At 41.9% G+C, this 26075-nt stretch overlaps 2 protein-coding genes across 3 annotated transcripts; one reads left to right on the top strand and one right to left on the bottom strand.

The window, feature by feature from the left end:
* Nucleotides 1–15986, bottom strand: LOC133005182 (mucin-2-like). The gene is made up of 13 exons (XM_061074777.1): nt 15804–15986; nt 14644–14856; nt 13390–13529; nt 11781–11883; nt 11357–11528; nt 7524–9950; nt 6259–7244; nt 5821–5929; nt 5514–5653; nt 3525–4298; nt 3239–3291; nt 2941–3007; nt 1–1829 (listed from the first exon to the last, which is right to left on the bottom strand). The coding sequence occupies exons 3-13, from the start codon at nt 13503–13505 to the stop codon at nt 1758–1760; spliced, it is 5019 nt and encodes a 1672-aa protein (XP_060930760.1). The 5' UTR covers nt 13506–13529; nt 14644–14856; nt 15804–15986; the 3' UTR covers nt 1–1757.
* stac3 (SH3 and cysteine rich domain 3) lies at nt 14344–24924 on the top strand. Of its 2 annotated transcripts, none has more exons than XM_061074780.1 (12): nt 14344–14351; nt 20364–20442; nt 21232–21385; nt 21531–21628; nt 21794–21851; nt 22424–22518; nt 22691–22757; nt 23032–23081; nt 23582–23664; nt 23789–23840; nt 23966–24103; nt 24817–24924. In XM_061074780.1, the coding sequence occupies exons 1-12, from the start codon at nt 14344–14346 to the stop codon at nt 24922–24924; spliced, it is 990 nt and encodes a 329-aa protein (XP_060930763.1). The 2 variants fall into 2 exon arrangements, with proteins under 2 accessions (XP_060930763.1, XP_060930762.1); XM_061074779.1 differs by lacking the exon at nt 14344–14351 and adding an exon at nt 19841–19848.
* Nucleotides 24925–26075: the final 1151 nt, after the last annotated feature.

The following is a 26075-nucleotide window of genomic DNA, read 5'->3' as shown; positions in this document are numbered from 1 at the left end:
CATTTTCTGTAAATAGTTTAATATTAAATAAAAAAAGACTCCCATATAAAAAAGAAAGCTACAGTCCACAATTTAATCGTCTTTTTAAACATAAGTATTGAAAGCAAAGGGGTAGAATGAGAAAAATACTTAATTACAATTCCCAGAAAAATTCACAATTCATTGTTTTCTCTCGTCTCTTTCTCTAACAATATAAAATCAAAATAAAACACATTAACTGTACATATGTACAAATCTCCAAGTGTAGAAATTGCATAATCTGCTTTCTTTTTCACTTTTCTTTATTCTTTTTTTTATTTATTTTTTTAAATACAGCTAGTGATGCCAGTACTCTTGGGGCAGGGCAGTGTGTGGAGGAGAGCTCAAACAGTGACATGAGACAGACGGAGGATATTACTCCAAATCCACAGTAACACACGGATTCAACAGATCCACGTAGGACATTATCACTCTCTGCGTTCTGACATTCATTCATACACTCCAAAGACATACTGTTCTTTCTATAAACTGAGCTCATGTTCAGTTTCAAAATCAAATCCTTCTTTCTTTCTCTCCACACATGTTTCTCGTTGCTGGGGGGTGAAAGTTTTGGGTGAGTGTTAAGTCAACAGATAATTACATAGTCTCCATCACACCACAGCCACAAGTATTTCTTCACAGCAACAAGTAACGCAGCATGTGAAATTTAAGTGGGTTACAAAAGTGAAGTAAATGGTGCTCAAAGTTTTTTCTGAATTGTTCCAGATTCAGTTGTGGACCTTGCAAACTTCAAAACCTGTAGGTGTGGTCAGAGTGACTTGTTCCCTGCTCTTTAGGGGGGGAATTAATGTGTTATGACACAATTCAAAAAGTTGTACAAAAAAAAACTCAAATTTTGAATTAACATTTTCGCAGTTCATAAGATTATTAGTGATATATAAACCATTATGGGAAATCTTGACAAGATGTGGAATCAGGATTAGAAAAACAACATGTGACAAGTGGCCGATGTAAACTTGAAACCTGATAGAGTGAACCACATTATTTCCTTGGCTTAGCCCATACAAAGGTTATTTCATCCTGAGGAAGGAAAACAAAAAACTCTGGTTCTTCCCATATTCTTCCAGCACCTTTCTTTCTTTCTTCATGAATTCTTTGAAAAACAACTGCTGTGCATTTCTTTACCTCTCTAACGAACTGGGTCTTGTGTGCGAGAATTCAACTCATGATTGGACAGCGAGGGGCTCAGCAATAGCACTGTTGTCCAACACACACTCAAGACACATAAAAAGACACACACACTTCCACACATGTGCACACACACACTTTCAACAGAGAGCATCGTTCAAGTAGATGGGCTTTATCCTGACTCACAGTTACACACTGATGAGAAGAAAACAGTACTTGTTTGTTATTTTTTGTATTTTCTCACTGACATAAATCTAACACCAACCATAATTAACAGATCTCTGATCACAATGTCAAGCAACCATTATTGTGTGAACTAGACCTAAGAGAAGACCTAAGTGAAAAAGTATCCACAAACTCCAATTTTTTGGGGACGTTTTTATAAATTAATTTTCAGACTAGATCTCTCTCCTATGCGTTTTTCATAGTGGTTGCCATAACAATGGTTGACATGACAACGACATATTAGTGCAGTTGAATTAATAAGAAAAAGGGCTAAACAGTGGTGATGATGGTGGAGAAATGGAGGGGGGATAGAGGGCTGCCTGTGATTGCTGCACACAGCGCTGACTGACAGCTCCCTCCACCAATCACTGTCTCTGAGACCTTGCGCCTCGTCGCCTCCTGCCGCGGACCGACCTCTCAGGCTTCAGCAGTGCTGTCTGGAACAAGAGAGAGAGAGAGAGTACAGTCAGTCAGGCTTATCTCCTCATTCCCCTGTAGCAAACGTTTGAAACGTTGAAACTAGAGTGCAGTATAAATATAGAACTCCGATCCTCCGGCTGCTGATTCAGTGTCTTCTTTTCACCATTTGTAGGATTTTTCTTAGGAACTATGTTTTTGGCATTAAAGTTTCATTCTTGACCTTGACAACAGTGACTATGTTTACATGGATACCAATGTTCTGATATTAACCTTTGTCGCTCGATTTAATAACCTTTCAGTAGAAGACAGTCAGTAGTATTTTCTTGCAAGTACGAGGTTGAGCTTTCCTTCAGCAGGCACATCTCTCCATGCACCTCATTTAACCAACCACAAAGCTGCTACACGAGCTTCTCTTTCCCTTGCTTATAAAGAGCTTGCTGTCATTGTCTGATATCAGAAGCAGAGGCCGAACATGCAAATAGAGCATTACAGAGATTTCAGGGTTCTCAAACCTTCTTAAAGAACTTTATCAGGATCTAATGCATCAAATTAGTAGGAGAAACAGGTCAAAGATAATAACAGTTACAATATATTTATAATGGCAAGCTTTACAGTAGCTCACGGACAACATAAGCCCCTGGTTGTGTTTTAAAATGGAAGAGCAATCTATAAAATATGGGGGTTTGGGGTCCTATATCAAAAAAATAAAAATGCTTAACAGTCAGTATATAACTGGGTGGACCAGGGCAGGAAATTATTAAATGATATGCAGTTACATATTAGAAATTATAACAATAAAAACATTATATATATATATATAATATAAATAACCTTAAAACAAATGGTTGATCAAACTTGGATGAAGGAAATGCTATCTAATTCCAGTGTCACCTGGGTATTTTACACAGAGGTTCTAGTACCATCTTATTTCAGAGCACCACGAGCTGGTATAGTTGTACTGTTACGCAGGAAAGAATAAAAATAACTTCAAAAGCAGATCATCTTAACCTACATTTTCTCAAATTGAGAATATTTTAAATCTGGAGGTTTGAAAGCTAATCAGCAACCAGCACTGCGGATAATTAAAGTGATAGATCTTTGAGGCACGGAGAGGGAGCTAGCTCTTACTGTAGCCTTGGTTTCCTCTAGTGCTGTTGCATCCATGTCTCTGAAGTCCTTCAACACGTTCTGTAGCCTAATAAACAAAGTAAGAAAAACATTAGTAGTCATACAGGACGATAAAGGCAAATATGGTTGATAAGACAGTTGTAATGAATCATTAGCAAAACTAAAATATTGTCTAAAGTACTGAAGATTACAGTGTTTGCTCAGTGAGTCCATCTCAGATTTCTACTGAAAATAAATGTATTCAGATTATTCCACTGTCTACATGTCTGAGAAATGAACCATTAAAAAGACAACTTACGTTTGTTTCCTTTTCCTTCCTCTTCTGGCTCCGCCCACTGTTCCTGCTTGATCCTTAGAAGGTGAAAATAGAAATCTCATTACAAAAACCCAATAGTGAAAGCATCCATCACTGATATAAAATGCAGCCTCTCAAGTTTGTTACAATACTAATTCATCTTTTTTTACAGTCTGATGTTGATACAAACATCCAAATCATATTGTCTCAGCAGGATGATGCTTCAGTCCCAATTTGTGATATGAAATTGGGCCTGAGCTGAAATAAAACAGAGGAACGTGACACTCACCCTCCCCTGTTCAGTGTGCAGCAATGTCCCAGCTGTCTCCTCGCTGGGCCTCACACTGCATCCATCCATGGGACTGAGGTACCCTGAATGGGGAATACGACCCTGCCTATCCCCACCTGCCTCCACGAAAGGGCACGCAGCTGCAGCAGGCCCATGACAGTCCGTCTTAGCCTCCTCCAAGTATATGGGCGGCATAGGGGGCTCTGGGTGGGTATGTCCCTCTACTATGACTGGCTTCCTGTGCAAGGGTGACGTAGACCCGTCCTCACTGGGTTTTGGCGTCCCCTGAGCAGGGGAATGGGCTGCTGCTTCCAGGCTGAGTCGGGAAAGGTCTGGGTTACGGAGGGAGCAAGCCCTACGAGGACTTAGGGAGACTGGGGCACTTGCCTGCGGCAGAGTTGGGACAGGGGTGGATGGGGTATGGTGCTCCACTGGGAAGGAAACCGGCGGTAAGGCACAGAAGGGTGAAGTGGGGTCAGATGGCCCCAAGTGGGCCCCATCTTCCTGCTCTTTAGCACTGACTTGAAGGAAGGAGGTATAAATTGTGTCCATGAAAGAGGTGTAAGGATCAATAACAGACCTTCCCTCAGATTCTCGCTGGGGGGCAGGAGTGGGGCCATGGGCAAGGGCAGGAGCTGATGGCGGAGCTGGAGCAGGACTGTGGACCATATCAGGAGCAACCTGGTTGGCTGGAATGTCTTCCTGTGGAGCAGGGCTTTGTCTTTCCTGCATTGAGACTGGCTTCTCTCCTTCTGAGTGTGATGCAAGGTTAAGCTGGAGGGAAAAAAAGAAAAAGTTCATTCAGACAGGCAAACTTTCCAAAAACATTTTAAGGACCCAAATGGAAAACAATTGAAAAGCAAATTATCACAATTCTTTGACATATGCACTATACTGTACAAATACTGGATCCGATAGTTGTCTAATTTGCCTAAATGTGAAATAGGTGCCTTACACATTGAAATACCAGCTGTAAAGTACTATATTTACACATTTTCTAACAAACTACAAACTAACCAGGACCTGGTTTAAAGCTATTTGGTTTCAAACAATAAATAATTGGTAGAATTAAAGTAGATGTGATGCAATCCACTAGAGTGACGATATCTCACTCTCCTCAAGTTGCTGGACTGAAAAAAACAGCACTTGTACCGAGGTGTTACCTAGTGAGGGTTCTTTACTCACGCAAGATCAATCAATGATCGCTCCATATCTGACCTACTGTGTTGAAGTTTGAAGTGCTAGCAAAACATACGCCCATTCATTTTTTTTACAAAAGAGCCATAAGAATCATTGGTAGAAGTCAATATAGAGTTACATAGAGTTTACAGTATTCTGCAAAGTATGCATAAGTTCATAAGACATCTTTGCCTACCAACATCCAGAAAGATTTGAAAAAAGAGGAAGCTATTATAACTTTAAAGGAACAGAGATCTTTAAAAAAACGAGATTCAAAACCTAATTGGTGGAATGTCACAGAACAGTGAAAGGAATCAGTTGATGGAACAATTTCAACAAAGAAACCATATAATCTAAAACGAAAATTATATTAAAAAAATAAACAATTAAAGCCAGTATGCTGAGGAAATACAATGAAAGTTTTGATGTGAGGGGCTGTGTTGGCCTGCAGCTATTGGAATTTTGTTGAATTATTAGCTTTGTAAATTAATGTCTTGTGAAAGAGGGGCAGATTATATATATAGATTACTGTTAACAGGAAAGGCCGATAAGAATTACCACTAGCCGATAAGACTTGCCACTGGCAACATTAAGCGTTTTAAAGTGCAAGTTAGTGTCAATACCTCTGCAACTTTTAAATTTTGTAAACTGCTCAGTTTTAATGAGAGATAGTTTCATCTGTCCAGATCTTGATCTTAAATATCAGTTTAAAATTCACAGCATCATTGAATATTCTAAAAGCATACATCCACAATAAAATCCCCGTTCAGAAAGTAGCCTCCATATACACTTAATCCACCAGTTACCTACCTGTATGTTGTTAAGCAAGTTGATGGCCCCATCAGGACCCTGCAGCAGAGGCATACCCAAAGCAGAGGTTTGGACTGAGGGCAGGAGGATGGAACCTGCTCCAATCATGTTGTGAAGGCCCGCGATGCCAGAGAGATCTCCTACCGTAGACACATTTCATAGGTACAGTGATATAATATCATACAACTACAAAGAGGCTGCAGTGTTCCATGTTTTTATATTGAGAGTGGGTGTTATATAAGTAATTCCTAACACACTGAATTAGATCTTGAGAAGTAGGTGTTACTTAAGGGTGGGCACAACTCACCTAATACAGCTGAGTTAAGCAAAGTGGGAAGTAACTGTTGGAGGATGGAGTTGTCCTTGCCTTGGAGAGACAGGGGTATGAGGGTGTCAACACCAGCATCAGTAGATACCTGGAGAGTTGAGTAGAGGACAGGAGACGATTTCAGTTTCAGGCCTCCCAAAAAACAGATTTAAAAAAAGGTAGAGACCGGGACAGGTTTACAGAAATAAGTGCATTCACAACTCAATTCAGCAACCACAAAAAACAATGTTGTTAGAGGAGACTTCATTTAAATGTAGTTTAGAAAAATGAAATTTCAGATGTGAAGGAATTTTCTGCGTTTAATGGAGAAGAGAACTACAGCAGAAAAAATGGAGCAGGGAAGGGAAGTAGCTCACAGGTGGTTTAAGGGAAACTAGGAGCTCCAAGGAAAGAGTTATAGGAGACAGGGGAGCCTACCTGAGGTTGGGTATGTTGGGATAGCTGTGCAGGAGCTAACTGGGTGTGGGGAGGCGGGTGGAGCTCAGCAGAGCTCAGGGCAGCGGAGAGCAAGGCAGGGCTGAGGGGCAGGAAGGCTGCAGGGGAAGGAGGAAGAGCGGAAGGGAGGAGCAAAGACTGCAGGGCTTGGATAAGGCCCTCAGCTCCTGGAGGGATGGGCAGAAGGCCCTGGGCGACCTCCAAGAGCCCCGGGCCCAGTAGGGTAGATGGATCAAGGAGGCCAGAGACTTTATCCAGAGTGAGACCCTCCAATGTGGTTGGGATCTGCTGTTGCTGAAGAGGAACTTCCAAACTGACCTGGCTCAAATGACCCAGCCCAGACAAAGGTATCAATGGTGCCTGCTGTTGCCCGAGCAACAATGAGGCCATGAGCAGAGCCTGAAGGTTGGACTTTTCTGCTAGCCCAAAATCAGCTTCCTGTCCTGTGGTAGGGGTAGAGCCTGGGGGTGGGAGGGGGTTCAATAAGCCCAAAAGGTTCAGAGGCAACTCCCCTTGGGTACCACTCAACAAGGGCAACATGGGAAACAGGGGATTGTTTAATTGCTGTTGCTTCTGTTGTAGATCCTGGTGTTGCTGCTGTGTCTCTTGTTGTTGTATCAGTAACTGCTGTTGCTCCGGTGTTTGTAGTGTAGCATTGGCAGGGGGCATCTGGGCATGTTGTCCTCCCAACCACATCCCCCCTAGGGGCAATGAAGCAAGGACTGTAGGGTCCAGGAGGGATGGTAATCCTCCTGTGGATGACAGCAGTTGAAGCAGCTGCTCTTGGTTCATGAAGGGAAAGGCCTCTGCCAGAGGTAAGGTGCTGGTCGAGTCTGCCATGCCTGAAGGGGTATGTGGATTGTTATTATCCCCAAGACGAGTGGAGATGGCAGGCCCAGGGCTGACGGATGCTGGCGGTTTGGTTACTGTGGAGACCCTTGGGTCCGCACATCCAGGCACCTCTGGCCCTGCAAAAGAAATAACATAGATCAATCATCTTTTCCCAGGCTGATTCAAACAACCCACCATTTTATAACAGGACTTAACTGTGGAGACCATATAGCCAAACACAAACCTTGTATTTATCTTAAATTGTCAGACAAATATTTATGACAGATTTGTGGTCTCCATATAGGTATATTTTCAGTATGCTGCAAATCTTTAACAAACATTTAACTTCTATATGCTTTAAAAAAGTATATTTCATTTGCAGGAGCAATACACTGCAGAATAAAGAATATCCTAACCTGTAGAACGATTTCCTTGGAAAGACATCTCCACATCTGTGGTACAGTCAGAGGAGCTGCCCTCCCCTTGGGGAGCGGTGGAGGAGGCTGCGAGAAGGGCCAGGACATGGTTGCTAAGATCGAGTGGCTTCGGGGAGGTGGATATTGCCATAGAAACACAACCATGAGAGTGAGTCAGGTCCACTGATGTTGATGTGATGCTACTACCCATCTCCATGGTGCCCCCTGGTGAGGCTCCCTGCAAAGGTGCCTGGGAAACTGAGTCTGTTGTAGGACTGTGACTCTCAGTTGGTTGAGTCTTGTCAGAGGGAGCTGGGCACGTACGCAGAGATGGGCTGTTGCTGTTGGGAAAAGCTACATTTGAGTTGGGCAGCAGTGTTGAAGAAAGAAAATGTCTCTGTAGGGGACTTGATTTAGTTGACGGCAGGTATGAATGAGACTGTGCTGATCTGAACTGAGAGGAAGTGGGAGGAGGAGAGAGCGGCAGAGAAGTAGTGTCATTACTTTGGGAGGGGGGCTGTGAATGCCTGATGTTAGAATGATGAGCAGGCGAAGAGGGTGAGAGTCTCGGGCTCTGTCTATTAGTGTGTCCAACTCCTTCAATAGACATAGATCCTGGCTGAGCAGAAGCAGAGTTAGAGACTGTAGTTGTGGTCTGTGCATTCTGCACACTGAGTAGGTGCAACAGAGCAGACAGAGGCTGGGTTGGAGGATCCAAGCCAAGGGGTGTGGGCGTCAGGCCTGTAGTGAAATCCAGAGGCTCGTTTTGTCGTGGAGGCCTGGGAAGGTGTGCGGTCTGTCGAGGAACAGGGAGCCTGGTTATCTGCCCGGGGAGGAGATGATGATGATGGGTATCCATGACAGCATTCTGGTTCTGCACAGTTGAGGTAGAGGAGGAGGAGTGCAAGGAGGAAGGGGAGGAAGACGAGGAAAGGTTGATAACTGTGGCAGAAGCAGCTTCTCCTGGTGACATCTTCTGTGGCCCATTAGCCAGCTGCTGAGTGTCTCTTATCATGCTGAGCACTGTCTGAGATCGCCGTTGCCTCTTCCTGTGCGATGCATTGCGCTCTGCGGTGGGAGGCAGGTGGGGCAGAGAGGAAGCCAGGGACTGAGCCAGAGAGTGGCATGGAGGAAAGAGGATGGCAGAGGCTGCTGCAAGGGAGGGATGGGGAGACCTAGAAGCAGTGGAGGAGGGAGGGTGGCTGTTATGTAAAGTGCTGTTAGTTACCTTTGAAGACTGCTGCTGCTGTGCCTCTTTCAAGATGTCCAGAGAAGAGTTCAAGCTCCCTGCGTTGCTGGCCACATTTGAGCCCTGGCCCTGGGTTATCTGGTTTGCCAGCTGAGCCTTGGCAGCTGCAGAGAGCAAGTTACTTGCAGGGAAAGAAGCTGGGTGTGGCATTTTGCCCTGATGGCTGTGGTGCTGGTTCAAAAATGCCCCCAGAGGTAAACTAGAGGGGCTGGCAGAGTTCAACCCAAAACCTGGTGGTCCCGAGCTGGAAGTCTGACTCATGATACTCTTAGAAGGCTTTGAGGAGCAAGCATGAAGGTTGCTACCGCTTTGGTTGGTCAGTAAGGAGGGGTTATTAGGGTTAAGGAGGTGGTGGTTATTAGTGCTGCTGTTGCCTGAGTTCTTAAACTGCTCCAAGATATCTTCCAGCTTGAACTTGGGGAAATGGGGGCTGGGGTTTGGGGAGCCACCAGGGAGAGGGGAGAGTGGAGAGGAAGAGGTGGATCTCCTCCTCTGAGACAAGTTACTTCCCATCTGCCCTCCTCCTTCTGCTGCTCCTGTAGTGCCTCCGCCCTGCTCAGAGATAGGGGAGGGAGACGCAGAAGGGTGGTGTGTCCGCTGGTGAGGAGAAACACAGTTTATGTTATGAATAGAGGGAGAGTGGGAGGGAGACGGAGAGGGGGTGGAGCCCCCCACGATGACACCATGAGGATGATGAGCGTTGGTCTGTCCTCCTCTTCCTCCTCCACCAAGGGTCTTAGGGGAGGAGGGAGGAGGTGAAGAGAGCGACCCGAGTAGAGGAGAACTAGGGCTCTCTGGAGTTCTGGGTGTTCTTTGACCTTGGCTGACATTCTGAGGTGTGGGTGTGCGGGTTGACCTCTGAGCAGCGCTGTAAGAGGGGAATGTGGAGGTGGAGGAAGAGGTGGAAGGTGCAGGGAGAGAAGGAGGATGGTGAAGCCTTCTCAGGGTATCTAAGGGATGATGAGGGTTTGTGCCTGTGTGGAGGATAGTGGAGGAACCGCTATATGGGTAAATAAACTGGTGGGAGGATATAGGGCTGGCACAGGGATTTGAGTGGAAATTGTTGTGGGGTCGAGCAGGGACTGGTTGGAGTTTGGGATGGTAAAGGCTTCGGTCCTCTTCTTCCCGCTCCACGAGTATTCCATTAAGATCGCGACTGTCCACTCGACTGCCCACCTCTGAAAGTGAAGACACACACAAGAAGGGCTTGTTATTTCCTTTTCTCATCCATTATAAATACTCTTCTGGGCTAATTACTGTGTATGAATATTCTGTGAGTGAGTGTTTGGGAAGAGCATCCTGATGTTTCATCTTTAATGCGGTAATTGGTGTGCAAGGTGCTACAGAAATACAACCAAGCACAACCACTAACTTTTGCCAACCAGTAGATTTTGAAAAATTAAGGTCTGTGGACAGAGGAGATGTCAAAAATCATCAATCAACAACAATTCACATTCACACCTACAGACAAATTTGAGTCTCAAATCAATCTAACCCCTATCTGGATGTCTTTGGAGGATGGGAAGGATGCCACTGAGATAAATCGAGTAGACTTGGTAGGAACATGCCAACTCTAAAAAACATATGACACCTTAACAAGGGGGGGGGGGGGGAATGGGGGAATTTATTATGCACAATATATGCACAAATACAGGGACTAAAAGGCATGAATAACACAGAAAAAGCTTGGATCAGCAGCTACTAGGCAGAGGGACCTTTTGGATACATAACTGCATACCTCAATTATACATGGTAATGAGGTTTACTGTTTAAATATAATCATTGTTATATTGGTGGATGTCTGGGTGATGTAAAAATACGTCATGTATAGAGCTCTTAACACAATGAACTCAAAAACACTTACCAGTTTGCAGTAATTGGTGACATTTTGTAATCCAAATATTTTCACTCAAAGAATTCACACCCTTTTAAACCCACGTGTAACAGCCTGTGATGAAAATGTATTTGTTAATTTCCCAACAACTCATCTGAGCAAACAAATACTGAATGAATCCTGTTTTGTGAAAAGTGGACGTACATTAACAAAACTGCTATTTGAATAAGAGTTGTGTCAGTTCTGAGTGGCTAACAGCTCCAACACTGACTTCAGAGAAGTGATGGAGTTATTGCTTACAGAACTGATTTGGATAAGGGGAAATTTGAATAAAGTTATTCACTTTAACTTCAACCCTGGGGACAATCTTGATTGAAAAGACTTCATCAGGAAGTGAATGCAGGTGACCATTTCTGTGGACAGCAGGTGCAAATGTTGCTAGAGTAATAAGTACAAAATCATATAACTGTACATGTAACCATTGATGTAAGGCTACTAAGGTGCATACAACACACACAACTCCACCATAGACAGTTTTAATAGAAAAAAGTGCAGGTTTTATTAAAATCTGGTAGACAGAGTCTCCATCCACAGCAAAATAAAAACTATAATTTACTTTGTGATGCTGATCAGCATCTGTTTAGTAATTCGTATAGAAAAGTTATTTGCATCGATTGGTTTACTATTATATTCAAAAATGTTTGATATAAAAGGTTCAGGAGTAGTGTGTCTCAATGCTTCAAGATTTACCTGCATGATGAAGGTTGTTGAAGGGCAGCTGGGAGGCCTGCATACTGCGACACAGAGCAGCCATGGCTACCACTTTCCTGCGGTGGTTACACAGTTTGGTCATGTCCTGCTCTGTTTTGCCTAAAGGCTGGCTGTGCTGTTTTACCTTCACTCCCACAGTGAAGTTGAAAACCTGCAGGATACCAGATTAAAAGAGCATTAGAGGAATTCAGGGAGAACTCTGCCTGATGTTTATTACATACTGGTCAGTTGAGTTTGAAGAGGTTTAAAGGTAATTACTAGGTTATTTAGATATTCGTAGAAGTGCACACTGATAATTTGTTTATATGACAGTAGTAGTGTTTTAAACTGAATTCAAGGAGCAAGAGTGGCTCCTATGTTATCACACAAACACAACTTTATAACTTTTATACTACAAGCTTACCTTATGGATGATGAGTGGACACTCCAGACCACATTTGCAGGTGCCATCAGTCAACAGATAGGTCTTGACCTCATCCAGAGAGGACAAGGCAGTGCCACTGGGACTACAGGAAGAAGGCAGCAATTATTAATTACAGCAAACTCAAAGTAAACAGAGAAGTAAACAAACAAAGACAAGTTCAAGGCACAGCAAAGTTTTAAGTAACAGACCTGAGCACACACCAGAAGCTGCACATTTAAATATCTTGTTGACCTGAGTATTTGAAGCCATACACAAAGTTAAAAATGTTTTGTTTTAAGTGCCTCTCTAAAAAGTTCCCCTACTGTATGTTTTTGGAACTGAAAAAAGAAAAAACTACAGAAAATTGCAGGAAAAAATCTCCACGTGGATAATCTTCATTGAAAAGAGGTAAGTTTTCTGTAATAAAGACTCACAACTTTTAGAATGCATTAAATGTGATGATTTGTTTAATTGCCATTTATATTAGGGCTGCACAATATTAGGAAAACATACAATAACGTTGTTTAATATCGCGATGACGGTATGACAGACAGCTCTATGGCCGGGACAAGGCGCACAGCACAGCCCTTACTCATTAATAATAATCATTATCTGATTGTCAGTGTTGATACTGGGGCGACAAACAAATAAACTTTTAAACTGTAGCAAGTCAGAGTCAGCTGAGAGAAAAGGGGAGTGAGAGAGAGAGAGAGCAGAAAGAGAGAGGGACACACACACACACAGCAGTCTGTGTATGTGTCTCTGTGAGCGTGTGGTTACTTTTCCATCATCTGGGATCATTAAGCTTCACAAGTCTTTTATATAATCAACTGCTCATTATGACGAATTTATCTCCGGACAAACGTGATCACTAGAAGTTTCCTAAGTAGAGTTTAGTCGGAGGAGTCGGAGCGAGATTCTCTGTTTTCTCTTCTTATTCTCTTGTTCCGACAATGATTCACTGACAGAAAAAAACTGTCAATGATCTGAATATCTTTAATGTATTATCTAGGACAGCAGGGCTCTATTTGATTGGCCATATATATTAACACGCAGAGCTCGAATGCATGGCATATGAAACACCATTAATTGCTGTTTTTAACCAACCTCTGCGATATAATATACTGTCTATCGCGCGCGTTGATATCGCGATGACGATAGATTTTCGATATATCGTGCAGCCCTTATTTATATCCATGTCTGTCCAGAAAAATGAAATGTCTTCAGTGTGTTTTATCATAACCATATGCATTATTGACTTGCGGCCAAAAACAAGTTTTGTGACGTCACATTGACCTTGAACTTTGACCACACACTTAGTCAAACTTTGGTCCAATTACACGTAAGTGAATGTGATCTCAGCTCTATGTCCCCATGTCATCTCTTTTTGTCAGTAATTTGAAGAATCTAATATGTTGGGTTCCTGGCTTGCTAGTTATCATTCATAGCTTAACTGATCACAAATATAAGTTATAGTTTATGTATAAATAAATTGCTGTGACATTAGATCAAGCTCATTCAGCAGTCAGGTGTATTTCCATTTGACCAGTTTGAAAATATACAAACGTGTGCAGTGAGCTTGCAGACACTTTCAACTGAGCCAACACACCTGACGTAGATCACCTGCCAGCCCTCCACTCTCCTCTGCCAGCCGATGGGGACGTGTATTGCCGTGGCGTGGACACCATCCTTGTCCCCACTGACAGTCTCACTGCCTCCCATCATTTCGTAGCTGCCGCGTGCCAGCACCTTGGAAAAGAAGCTAATGTTAAAAGATCATTCCAACTCAATACCGTAAAATTATGTTCTATTACGGTGGATGGATGGACGGAGTTTGGGCATGTTATACATCTTTTACGTCAAAATTATCACGTACATGGGTTCTTCAAATGCACATTAAGAAAGTAAAAAAGGAAGAATTACTCCTTTCTCCTTGCCAGTAAAGGAGTTTGCCTTTCTGTTTTTTTTCCTTCATGAGTCATGTTTGACGTCAAAAATGCACCAAAAGACTGAGAAGCTCTCTCATCTTGGTGTCAAGCCAGTGAAACATATTGCATAACAAAAAGCAGCTGTGCATTGTTCCCAAGATGTAAAAAACAATATGTACACAAAAGTTCATGGCTATTTAAGTGACAACGCCCAGAGTATTAATGCACACTATTACACAGAGAAAAATGTTGAGTCAGTTTCTAGACTGCCAAGTTTAAGAAGAAAGTTGCGCGTTGACCCAGGTGTCATGTTTCAATCACTGTCGATGTCATGTGTTCTGTCATTTGACCCGGGAGTGAATCCTGATGTATCAATTCCCATTGCAGACAATAGCCAGATGTTAGTGGGGGCTTTACAAATACCCTGTTGAGAACACATCCTTGTTTTTCACTTTCAAAGTCAATGTCTGAAATGTTTTCATGTGTTCATTTTTTAAGTTATGGGTTAAAGATGTCTTATAGAGTCAGTCAATGACATTGTGTAATGACCCACTACTACTGCATATAGCATCCAAGGTTTTCACAGAGCTTATAAATGGGCACATTTATTTTCAGAGCCGTTACGCATGCTTAGAATGGATGAGTGAATGTCTTTGCAGTGAAATCTAAGGAATATCAACACTGATTAAAACAACCTGCATGCCACGTCCATCTTTTTAAACAACACCACATGTAAGTGTCAGACATCAAATCTTAATAAATTAAACCACTGTGATGAAATCTGCAGCGATTTAACAGAATCATGAAACAAGCATTAACTAAACGTATACTGATGATAAACTTATCTCTGGGTGTGGTCATGGCAAAAGAAAACACGATTTTAGTTTAAGGTCAATTCAGGTACAAAACAAACAAACAAAGCACTTTTGACATACCGTGTCATCTTTGGAAAGCCAGGATCTGTTGTGGCTAGGGGATCCACTGTCCGGTGTACATGCTGCTGGGTGAGAAGCGCACAGACTGCCAGTAAAACCTGACTCGATGCCTGGACTTTCCCCCGGCTGCTGCTCGCTGTGGAGGACGACTCCTGCAGATGTGTTTGTTCAGCTCACATCAGAGAGTAGGGGCTCGGGGTGAAGATGAAGCGCCTGCAGAAGAAGAAGTGTGGAGGTGGGTTATGTAATCTGTCAGGGTGAAGCAGGGTAAAGAACTCGCGCTCGAAACTGTTTCCTGCAAATGATGTCATGGCAGCGGCAGCAGCAGCAGCAGCGTGCTCACATCACAGAGATCACAGTGTTATAAAAGAAAACAAGTTCAGGACGAGCTGCTCTCATGTGGGAGGGTGTGTTTCGATGGGCCCGTAGTTTGCTGGACCTTTAGCTACAACAGAGAGCAGCTACACTCCCGAGAAGCTAGCGTGCTAGCAACATGGACGCAGCTGGAAATAAAAAATCTTGAAGATGCACAACTCAGGGAAACATGTCTGCTTTCTGCAACAACAGTACCTGCACAACTACGAGGCAAAGCTAGCAGCTAGGCTAGCGGCTAGCAGGCTACCCCCACTTTCCAGTGCGTTCGTCGTGACAGCTGTCAGGCGCACAGAACACTCCGAGGCGAAACTCTTGCGTGTTAGCTCTGGTGACCAGAACCGAGCAGCAGTGCCACATACAGCTGCTCGGGGAAATGCATGCGTGGCCTCACTCCCTCTCTCACTGCCGGACTGACAGCCGCTAGCTAGCCTCGGTGTTAGCGGGACCTGCGAGCCTCTCTCTCTCTGCCTGCTGGCGAAGTTTTGGAGTCCTGGCTTTGCTGGGTCGCGGGAGAATCAAGAGTTAGCTGGCTAGCTAAAGGACTAGCCGCGGAGTGTTTTGAAAACGACAGATATACTTCAAAATAAATCACCGCGACATAAACCAATCCGTCCGTTCGAATCACGCACGCAGGCGAGCAGGAGCAGCCCCAGGCGTGTGCGCGACGCCCGTCGGTCGGGTTTAAAACAAAGGGCAATAACGCTTCGTTTTGCTGCGCCTGGGCTGTCGCTGCTAGCCCCAGCGGCTAGGCTAACACGGCTAGCACGGCTAAGTGACTGGTTTACTTGATGGTGGAGAGTCCAGACCAGACCGGAGGATGTCCCGCTCCGCTCCCGCTGCTGCCGCTCCGCTACCCGGCCGCCGCCTGGCTCCCAGCTCCCCTAAAGCCTCTTCCAGTCCGACGGGGTCCCGCCACCATAATACCGACCCGTGTAATCCAGATCCACAGCTACCCTCTGTTTTTTTTTTCTTACAGATTCCGAGAAAAAAAAATAATGGAGTTTTTTTTTTTTTTTTTTTTTTTTTTTAGTAGCGCATGCGTACTGGGTCACCAGGGAGTATTGTACCCGACATGCACCGGGACCTTTGTAGTGCTCCAGACAGTAGCAGGCTAATGGAGGAGCTGCGTGTGTGTGTGTGTGTGTGTGTGTGTGTGTGTGTGTGTGTGTGTGTGTGTGTGTGTGTGTGTGTGTGTGTGTGTGTGTGTGTGTGTGTGTGTGTGTGTGTGTGTGTGTGTGTGTGTGTGTGTGTGTGTGTGTGTGTGTGTGTGTGTGTGTGTGTGTGTGTGTGTGTGTGTGTGTGTGTGTGTGTGTGTGTGTGTGTGTGTGTGTTTTTTGGGGGTGCGTATGTGTGTGTGACATGATGATGATAATGACACAATAATAACAGCTCACACAGTTGTACACATTCTCCACTGTCTGCACTGAAATTCACCTTAAAAACACATAAGATGCTGAAAAAGAGTCTAACACACACTCATGTATGATATTTATGCATTTATGTGTATTTTAAAGTGTAACGCAATGATGCAAACCACATTAACTTTCCTTTCGCTCCCTGCTTCTTCCGTGTGAAACTTACTGAGATAATACAAGATGTTGTTACTATAGCAGATCGTCATAAGAAAACGAGAGAACAGGTGAAAGTATAAAACTGAACAGACATAGCCAATGAAATAAAATAAGAATGCAATAAAATGAAATTAAGCGAATATGTTCACTCCTTCCTATGGTTGCAAAGGGGCGGAAAGTTTCCGGTAAATTTCCGGAAACTTTCCAGAAACTTTCCATGGGAAGTTTAGCTCGGGAATTTTGGGAATTTTGAAAAAAAAAAAGAATACGCAAATTAAACGCTGAGCAATAAAAACATCATTCAAAACTCTATTTTAAAGATGTATGGAATGCAGCACATGCTGCACGTTGAATTTCAACCCTGCACTGTGCATTTTCCATCACATGCACAGATAACTCCCATCATCCTGCACACTACAGCAGGGCTATTGAGGCCTACTGTAGTGTGCAGGACTAGTCAGGTAAGTTTCGATGATATTACTGGGGAAAATATACTAGCATGCTGATTGAGGATTGTTCATCTGTTCATCTAGCCTATTTCCATTAATTTATCCATCAATTGTAAAATATGTTTACAGACCATTCCAATTGTTTGGCTAACTATTTATATCTCTGGCATTGCATTAGCGTTTTTTTACAAACTTTTTTCTCATCTTATTCTACAGAACAATACCACGTGCACTCTCTCATGTGTGGAGAAATTTCATCCCATCCAATGTAGAAGGAAAGGCTGTGTACATTTGCAAATACTGTGCAAAGAAGACCTATGTTAAGAATGACACAACGATGAAGAAGCGTATAGTCAAGTGCCCAAAGTTTCCTCAGGGCTCAAATCAGCCTATGACAAAACAAAATGTTTCTATTTATGTCTGTATATGACAAGGTAAATACAGTTAGTATAAATTACCCACAATATTTTCAGTTTATTCCCGTTAATTCCCGTATATTCCCGTTTATTCCCGTTAATTCCCGTATATTCCCGTTAACTCCCATGGAAAGTTTCCAACTTTGAATATTCCCGGAATTTTGCAACCCTACTCCTGCCTCTATAGATGAAATTGTATAGGTAGAGATACACACTTGAGTAAAGTGCAGTGGCATATAGGAGGATTGCATGAGGATATAAACTGTATGGGCTTTAAATAATTTTAATGAGATATTAAAATAAATGTATAAAAATATGCATAGAATGACATTTAGGAATTTTACCTCGATCAAGTATATAGTTTTCAGTTTTTTATTACCAAGGAGATTATGTTGTTGCCCCTGTCCATTTGTTTGTTTGTTCGCTGGATACAGATAAACTACCAAAATGAAAAACTTGCTGGAAGGTTGGGATATGGGCCAAATGAAGAAACTGCTATAGTGTGGTGCAGATCGGGGCAAAGAGGTAGATCCGGGATCTTTTGCTTTTTTACTTTTTCAAAATGGCAAGAAATGCTTTTTTTGTTGTTTTTTGGGGTTTTATCCCCAATTTCAAACTATCAACAAACAGATCTCGATAAAGCAAATCTGGCATATTTACAGGACTGATATCTATGAGTGTGTGACATTTGGTGCAGTTTGTTTTAATTTAAGGGGACTTTTGGGCCCTTGACGGAGGTATGTTCTCTACCACAGCACCATTCAGTTGAAATGGTTTTAGATCGGTGATGATTCAACTGTATGCTCATTTTGGAGGCTGCAGTTTGTGATGCTGTTGCAGTGTACTAAGGTGTTTCTGTTATTAAGCCTGCTCTATGATAAATAGATATAAATAAAGCGGACGAAATAATAGAAACACCATACAATTTCACGGCACAACAAGCTGTAGCCTCTAAAATGTGAAAAGGCCAGCTTGTATAAAGGTGTTATTGAAGATGTGTTAACACAGACAACAGCACTTCTCATCTCTGTATGAGGTGGTTTAGGTGTGAATGCAACCGGCCCTGGTCTGATGTAAGAGCACAGTTCTAGTTGTATAATCCACAAACAAGGGCAGCTGCCAGGGCAGAAACACAGGGGTCATGAGTAAAAACCCCTCCTACACAGCACTAACTTCCGAAAGAAAAGAAAAATCCCCCCTCACATGTTATTAACCTTTTCAATTTTTATTGTCAAACATTGTCATTAGTAGCTCTGTTTTGCTGACAGTGCAACGTAACCACAATATTTAAACAGATTTAATATATGGCTTAGTGAGTCTGTGTGTGTCTGTGTGTGTTTCTGTTCCCCCTAAACAAGTGGGACAAGGGGAAAGAGGTGAGTATTTGTGTGTGTAATGAAGACAGGGGGGAGAAAGTATCTGATTTACCCTCGTCATCGGCGCTCAGTCCGAGGCCCCCAGCTGTCGCAAGCAGTCAGCTTGACACATGAGTGCTCAGCCTATCACAAAGACACACACAGACACACACATACAAAATTATAGATAACTACACAAATACTCAGATCTTGGATCCGGGAAACCTACTTTGGGAATCACCTGAAGACACGGCAGAGAGAACAAGGCCAGGGTTCCAGCCTGTGCAAGTTTTAGCACACAATCCCAAGAGCCCTACGCAGCTGGTTTGTCCGACTCGGATCTACAGGGCTCCAGTCATTGTCAGCAGGTGAAGGACTTATTCAACTGCTTTGTAGTATTCCGCTGTGTGATGTGATTTTGGGAAAAAAAGATCTTAATTAACAAAGACTCTTTGGCTCTTGTTTACCTTTATTGGCAGAAGCAGCAAATATAGTGGTGATTAGATTCAATTTCACAGGTCAAGTTGTCAAGTGCATTCAAATAATATGTGTGTGTTTGTGTGTGCGTATTAGCATTAGGTGCACGGCAACATGTAACTTTTGGTTATGTAGTCATATATAGACACAAGAATACATACTGAAATCTGTCTTCACATGTCTATGTGTCACTGTGTGCCTTAATCAACATTGTGCTAAGCCAGTTTGCATCATAAAAATCATATAACAAGTCAATACTTTATACAGGATAAATTGTGACAAAAGACAGAGTATGCGACCAAAAGCCAAGTAAAGGCTACACCTATACACAACATTCAGTTTCATTCAGGTGTGTTTGATTAGAAGTGTGTAGACTTGTGGCTTTTGTCGCCAGGTCCATGGCAGTTGATATAGGAAAAGACTGAATTTAAAGAAATATTAATTAAAATGTATCAAATGTTATGATTAAATGAACAAATGTACTAAACAGATGAATGGATGAAATCTAAATATCTTCATAGGAGAGGGAGTGCTGACATTGTCCACCTAACAACATGGACCAGTGAGTATACCCCCCAAGATACAAATACATTACTTCCCCCACTTTGCCTGCCTGCACCTCCTTCCCCCCCCCCCCTTCCCCACACGACTCTGTTGAATTTCTTATTGAGCTAAATCTTGCAACAGCCCAGACAGAAAAGTACAAAATCATCCAATAGCACCTACATCTTAATCAATTATCCATGTCTGTCAATTTTGATATACAATAATAAAAAAAATGCACCTAGATGTTAATTTGAGAAAATGAACCACGGGAGTCTCTCAAAATAAATGATCAACAACTATTTTAAGGTGGAATGGCAATTTGATGCCAACACAAATCATGGCAGCTGCATCAGGTCACTGCATGACGTTGTTTGAACAAACTAGAAAACCTCAACACATTCAGTTTTCATGTTCACATCTCCTGTTTAAGCCCAAGTTAAAACAGACTTTAGTATCTGCTTGATTTGATCTTCCTCTTCGCTGTGTTTTACTCTCTTTGTGTGTGTGGGTGTGTGTGTGTCTGTGTGTCAGGGAGGATGACAAAAACTCACTGGATATCCATGACAACCCTCCAGCTCCTGACAATCTATTGAAGGAGGACGGAGACACTGTGAGTGACAGGACCATGTCAAATCCCAGCCACCCCCCAATGTTAGCGGTGCCATTCCCGAGCGGTTTAAAATAGCCACCAGCTGGGGCAGGAATGCAGTGCAGCGTCAATTGGAAAAATATGAGCTCTGACTTAAGAGTCTTTTATTCCTCGTGGGATAATGCGAAGCTGCAGGCTGATCTGCAGAGGACGAGACCTGCATTTTAAATGTGATGAACAACAGAAAGCTCATCTTTTCAAACAGGGATGCAGTTGATGGTTGCATCAAATAAAAGCACCATCCAGTGGCAGTCCTTACTCTGTAGGAATCTTCCTGCTTATAATATGAAGGCAAAACTACAGACCAAAATTATTCCACACAAATTGCTTTTGACAATAATATAGAGCATTCACCTGTAAGGATATATATTTAGATGTATATATTTTATTTTATTTTTTAAATTTTTGATATTCTATTTCATTGTTATTCTATTTTATTCTTTTTTTATTCTATTTTAAACTTGAGCATTGCTTAAAGAGAGTGTGTGACCCAAGCATTTCCTTGACTACTATATGTTATCTCTGTTCATTTGACAATAAAAAATCTTGAATCTTGAATCTTGAGGGAATGAAGGTGTGGAGCCAGGATTAATTAACTGAAATTTGCGTACAATTTGGTGCAGATTCAAATAAAAATCTGATTCTAGGGAACTTGAATGTGGTTTCATGAAGGGATTATTGGGCCTTTGCGCTCCACTGATGACGTTTTGTGTCTCTAATGACTGTCTGACATACGTCCTTTATCTCCAGGTCTATTTCATATATGACGAGGAGGTGGAGGTGGAGGAGAAGGAACCAGAACCTCCTCCACCAGTTGTCAGAGTCAACGACAAACCGCACAAGTTCAAGGACCACTACTGCAAGAAACCCAAGTTCTGTGACGTCTGTGCTCGAATGATAGTTTGTACGTACTGGACCTTACGTTGAGATAGTACACGCGCAAACATCAACAAAATCATGTTACATTTTTCGATATAAATGTTTTGTGTTTACTTCTTGAGTCTGGATATCTGACCAGCCCCTCACCTGTTCCTTTGTTCATCTTTCAGTGAACAACAAGTTTGCTCTGAGGTGTAAAAACTGCAAGACCAACATCCATCATTCATGTCAGTCATATGTCGAGTTCCAGAGATGCTTTGGAAAAATTGTGAGTCATGTTTATTTTTTTAGAAAACAAGAATATTTACAGTACAGCACAGTGGGCTGCTAAAACGCACATATGTTCCCACTGCTTTGCCTGCGGTGAGACAGATACTTGTGACTAAACTGATTGGACACATTCATACCCAATGTTTTCTTTATGTTCCCGTAGCCCCCTGGCTTCAGAAGGGCCTACAGCTCCCCCCTGTACAGCAGCGACCAAGATCCAAGTAAATATGGGTTTGTCCTTATATTGAGCGCTGTAGTAACATCAAGGACATTTTTGTAATAGCCTCATTTTTTTCTAACAATCTGTTGCGAGATATGGAGAAAGTTTAAATTCTACGATAACAAACATTAGACCTTCAAGTCGATTATTTTTATTTTTATCGAAGACAACTGAACAATTCATTTGATCCATAAAATACTAATGTCCAGTTTATCTCCAGATTTTATAACTTTAAGGTTTCCAGATTAATTGAAGGATTAAATAATCTTGGTTAAAAAACTGTATATTCCCACACACAAGCACATGTGTTGAAAAAATAGTAACACACTGAATTTTCGAACATTTCTTGAAGCTTGATACAGTTTTGATAGAATTGCAACAACAAACCCTAAGTATTTATATATCTGGTCAGACATTTCTTGGACTCCTGACAAAAAAATCCAGGCCATGGCCTTTATATATCATATTGTGCAATTCAATTATTTCTGAAGGATGATAGCTTATTCATGAGAAATATCAAATTGAATGATCCACTCTGCTAATAATCTGACTAATTACTCCGTATTTAACCAGATAACTCGAGGAGCGACCCCGTCTTCGACACCCTGCGGGTCGGTGTCATCATGGCAAATAAGGAGCGCAAAAAGAATGAAAACGACAAGAAAAACGTGAGTACTCAATATAGCTTCAATCAGATCATAAACACTTTTCATGAATTCACATTCACAAGGTATCCAAGGAAATACAGCATTAAGAAAAGGTTTGAATTGTATGTGTTGATAATACATGGAATATAATATTCATGTACATTTCAGATTTTATCATTGTTTTGTCCACTAGTTGATGGTGATGATGGAGGAAGAGGAAGAAGAGAACCAACAGCCCAAAGAGAACGATGAGGGAGAAGGTACAAAGAAACAATAGAGTTAGATGGTTACATGTTTTCTGTGTTTTATATTTGTTTTACAAAATGAATATCATTTGTGCATAACCCATATTTAACATGGAATAAAGTAAGAAAATAAACAATCCAGAAGCTGTGCTGTAAGAATGCAGAATAACTGTTAATAAGTTATAAATTCCACAAGGCTGTTATATAATACAAAATACAAAACAATAACCATAACATGAAATGAGTCGTTCTCAGGTTCTAAATGTTGTTGACTCTGATGTGCACACAGGGAAGCCTGATGATAAGAAGGACAAAGGAGAACACAAAGCAGATGAAAAGGTGAGAACCAAACCAGCTGCAACATTTCTACCTTTTTCTTCCTCCGCAACAGTCAGTGGCTCGGAGGATTTTCAGTTCGTCCGTCCATCCGACCAGTTCTTGTGAACATGATGACTCCAGAACTCCTTGGTGGAATTCCTTGAAATTTGGCACAAATGTTCACTTAGACTCACATATAAACTGATTAGACTTGTGTGGCAAAATGTCAAAGGTCAAGGGTCATGGTGGCCTCAAAAAGCCCGTTATTAGCCTCTTGAATATAGCTCTAAGTCTACCACTAGGGATTTTCTTCAGGTTTTGACCGGATATCATTTGGACTCTGATTAGATTTCAGGCTTCACATGTCATGATGACCTCATATACATCTGGAGAAACAATGTATTTAGACTGACACTGCATTGGTTTATGGAGGCATACAGCAACAGGGTGATAATTCTAGCTTTGTTATAAATGAAAACCAGTTGTAATCTACAGCAGCCTGTGTTCTTTGTCATCAACAGAGCAAAGGTACATTCTCCCAATCCCACTATTACCTGGCTCTCTACCGCTTTAAGGCCATTGAGAAAGACGACCTGGACATCCAGTAAGTTTGAAAGACAAACAATGCCATAACTACTAACTACTGACTCACAAGCATTTATTCTTTTATTTGTTTATTCAAATATAATTGTTTTAAATGTTGAGTTTAAACTCTGGTTGTGTTTTAGCCCCGGTGATCGGATCACAGTCCTGGATGACTCAAATGAAGAGTGGTGGAGAGTAAGTGAAACTTCCTGATTATATTAAGCTTTAATCTGAATCTTTGCTGCTTTAGTTCTGTCTTTTTCTTGTTTTTTAAAGTTTGTACTGAGAATGAACTCAAAGTCTCCCCGCCGTGTTTTCAGGGAAAGATGGGAGATAAGACGGGCTACTTCCCCACCAACTACCTCATAAAAGTGCGAGCTTCGGAGAGAGTCTTCAAGGTGACTCGCTCCTTTGTAGGGAACAGAGAGATGGGACAGATCACACTGAAGAAAGATCAGGTAACTGCTGCACTAAAGTGTGCAAGTGTTTGCATTTACTGAGCAAAATGTAACAATTTTCTGATTTTACACTGGAACTTGATTCTCATATGTTGGTGCATTTATTGCTTTATAGGTACAAATATAACATATATCTCCCAATATTAATTCATTTTCTTCAGCGATCACACGAAACAGCTGATAAGGCTAAAAAAAGGCAGATATGTAAAATGATTACATCAACCCTCCGCCCTTGTTAAGGCCTATTGTTAATTACCAAAATTCTTAGTTTGTATGAATGCAAGCAAGATTACAGGGAAGTATCCATAACATTTTGTAGTGGATCTGCACAAAGTAGTGGTTCCAGGATTTGTTTGTGACTTTCTTTAACATTGCAAGATTGGTGGTGTGTTTCTTAAACATTTTCAACTGAAATGTTACAATCCCCAGGGAATAATTAATTATTCTAGAAAAAAGTCAGGTAAATTTAGCGTACTGATGTCTATGAGTAATAGACAAATCTTGCGCTGAATGATTGACTTTATGGGGACTGTTGGGTCTTGGCAGAGATATGTGTTCAACTGAGTGCCATTCTAGTCTTATGAATGCTTTACCATAACATTGGTGTACCCTCGTCTTCATCTTATAAACATGGTGCATGCATTAATGTTTAGGAGCCTTTGAGAGCTTGTGGAAGTTCGTCCTGACGACACTGCTGCACCTCTGTGTTTCAGATTGTGGTGAAGAAAGGAGATGAGAAAGGCGGCTACCTGAAGGTCAGCACCGGACGCAAGCTGGGCTACTTCCCTGCTGATCTGCTGGAGGAGATCACTGTGACATAGAAACCATGATGTCCAGTGAAAGAGGCCACAACACACTTTAAATATCAGCACAAACTAGTGGCTTACAGCTGTTTTCTGCATCTCTCACACAAAATCTACATTTGCTCTTACTGTGTCGGCATTTGCTGTGATCCGTTTGTGCCTTTGACACGAAGTGAAGCATGAAAACAAAGACATTGAGGATTTGAAAAATTGTTTCATTGACACTGACATTTTAAGTTGGAAAGACACAATTGGTGATGTAATGGTTTTGTTGTGAATAGTTAAAAAATATAAACGCTAAAAGCTTTAATTTACTGCCCTCGACAGTAGCTTTAAGGACAGGCTGGGGAAACCTGCAGAGTTCCTAAAGCAGGTCATGAATTGTTTTGCAATTGATATTTAACAAATGCATCCATGTATTTCAGATGTTTTTGACAATAGTGTTGGAAGGTTCCTCTAACATCTTACAACTCTACCTCTGAGTAGCAGATACCTTTTTATAAGAGGCAGCAAATGGGAATGATTTGTTACCATTTGCTTCTGTGCCCTTGACAGTTACATAAATAAAAGCCATTTCAACATGTACATATCTTTCTATAAACAATGTAAAAAGGAAAAATGCCGACAATTTGCCTGGACTGGGTTTGGCCCGGATTTCACATGATTTTAACTGTGTATACGACTGGATAATGCCTAACGTGTAAATGTTTCAAATATTAAACCTGAAGTGCACTTAACTACTTCCTGTGAAACTTTAAAAAAAAATGTTTCTGGAAAACATCATAGGGTTTATAACTCATCATTTGGTGATTTGGTAAATGAACAGGTTCAGATGAGCTATGGGCTCAGGAAAGGTTTCATCTGTCATTTGATCTGCTCACAACTGTCTGACATGTTCCACACATAGGTTCCACACACAGTCTATGGTTCCACACCAAATCATCAACAACGAAGATCATCAACAAATATTTCGATTGTAAACGTGTCCCTGCTTTGTTGGTTTCAATGAACTGTCTGAACTCAGCTGAGGAGTTCACTGGCAGAGAGGCACTTGACTGAAATAAAAACTATTGAGCAGCATATTTCACACGTGGAGCTGCGTGATCTGCTACAGATACAAACTCCCCTCCGCTCTGCCTCGTTACCTTGGCAACAACACCACCGATACA

The sequence above is a fragment of the Limanda limanda genome, chromosome 7 (assembly GCF_963576545.1).
Source record: "Limanda limanda chromosome 7, fLimLim1.1, whole genome shotgun sequence".
In the NCBI taxonomy this organism is placed as follows: Eukaryota; Metazoa; Chordata; class Actinopteri; order Pleuronectiformes; family Pleuronectidae; genus Limanda; species Limanda limanda.
This window is presented reverse-complemented; position numbering and strand designations above follow the sequence as displayed.

What these genes read in the sequence shown, in the direction of transcription:
- stac3 (XM_061074780.1), top strand. An exon ending in AAAGACGACCTGGACATCCA is followed by an intron (nt 23,665 to 23,788) that starts GTAAGTTTGAAA and finishes GTTGTGTTTTAG; the next exon opens with CCCCGGTGATCGGATCACAG. An exon ending in CAAATGAAGAGTGGTGGAGA is followed by an intron (nt 23,841 to 23,965) that starts GTAAGTGAAACT and finishes CCGTGTTTTCAG; the next exon opens with GGAAAGATGGGAGATAAGAC.
- LOC133005182 (XM_061074777.1), bottom strand. Translation starts at nt 13,505, where the DNA reads ATGATGGGAGGCAGTGAGACTGTCAGTGGGGACAAGGATGGTGTCCAC. An exon ending in CAACAACCTTCATCATGCAG is followed by an intron (nt 9,951 to 11,356) that starts GTAAATCTTGAA and finishes CTTCACTTTCAG; the next exon opens with AGGTGGGCAGTCGAGTGGAC. An exon ending in TGCACACTGAACAGGGGAGG is followed by an intron (nt 3,292 to 3,524) that starts GTGAGTGTCACG and finishes TCACCTTCTAAG; the next exon opens with GATCAAGCAGGAACAGTGGG.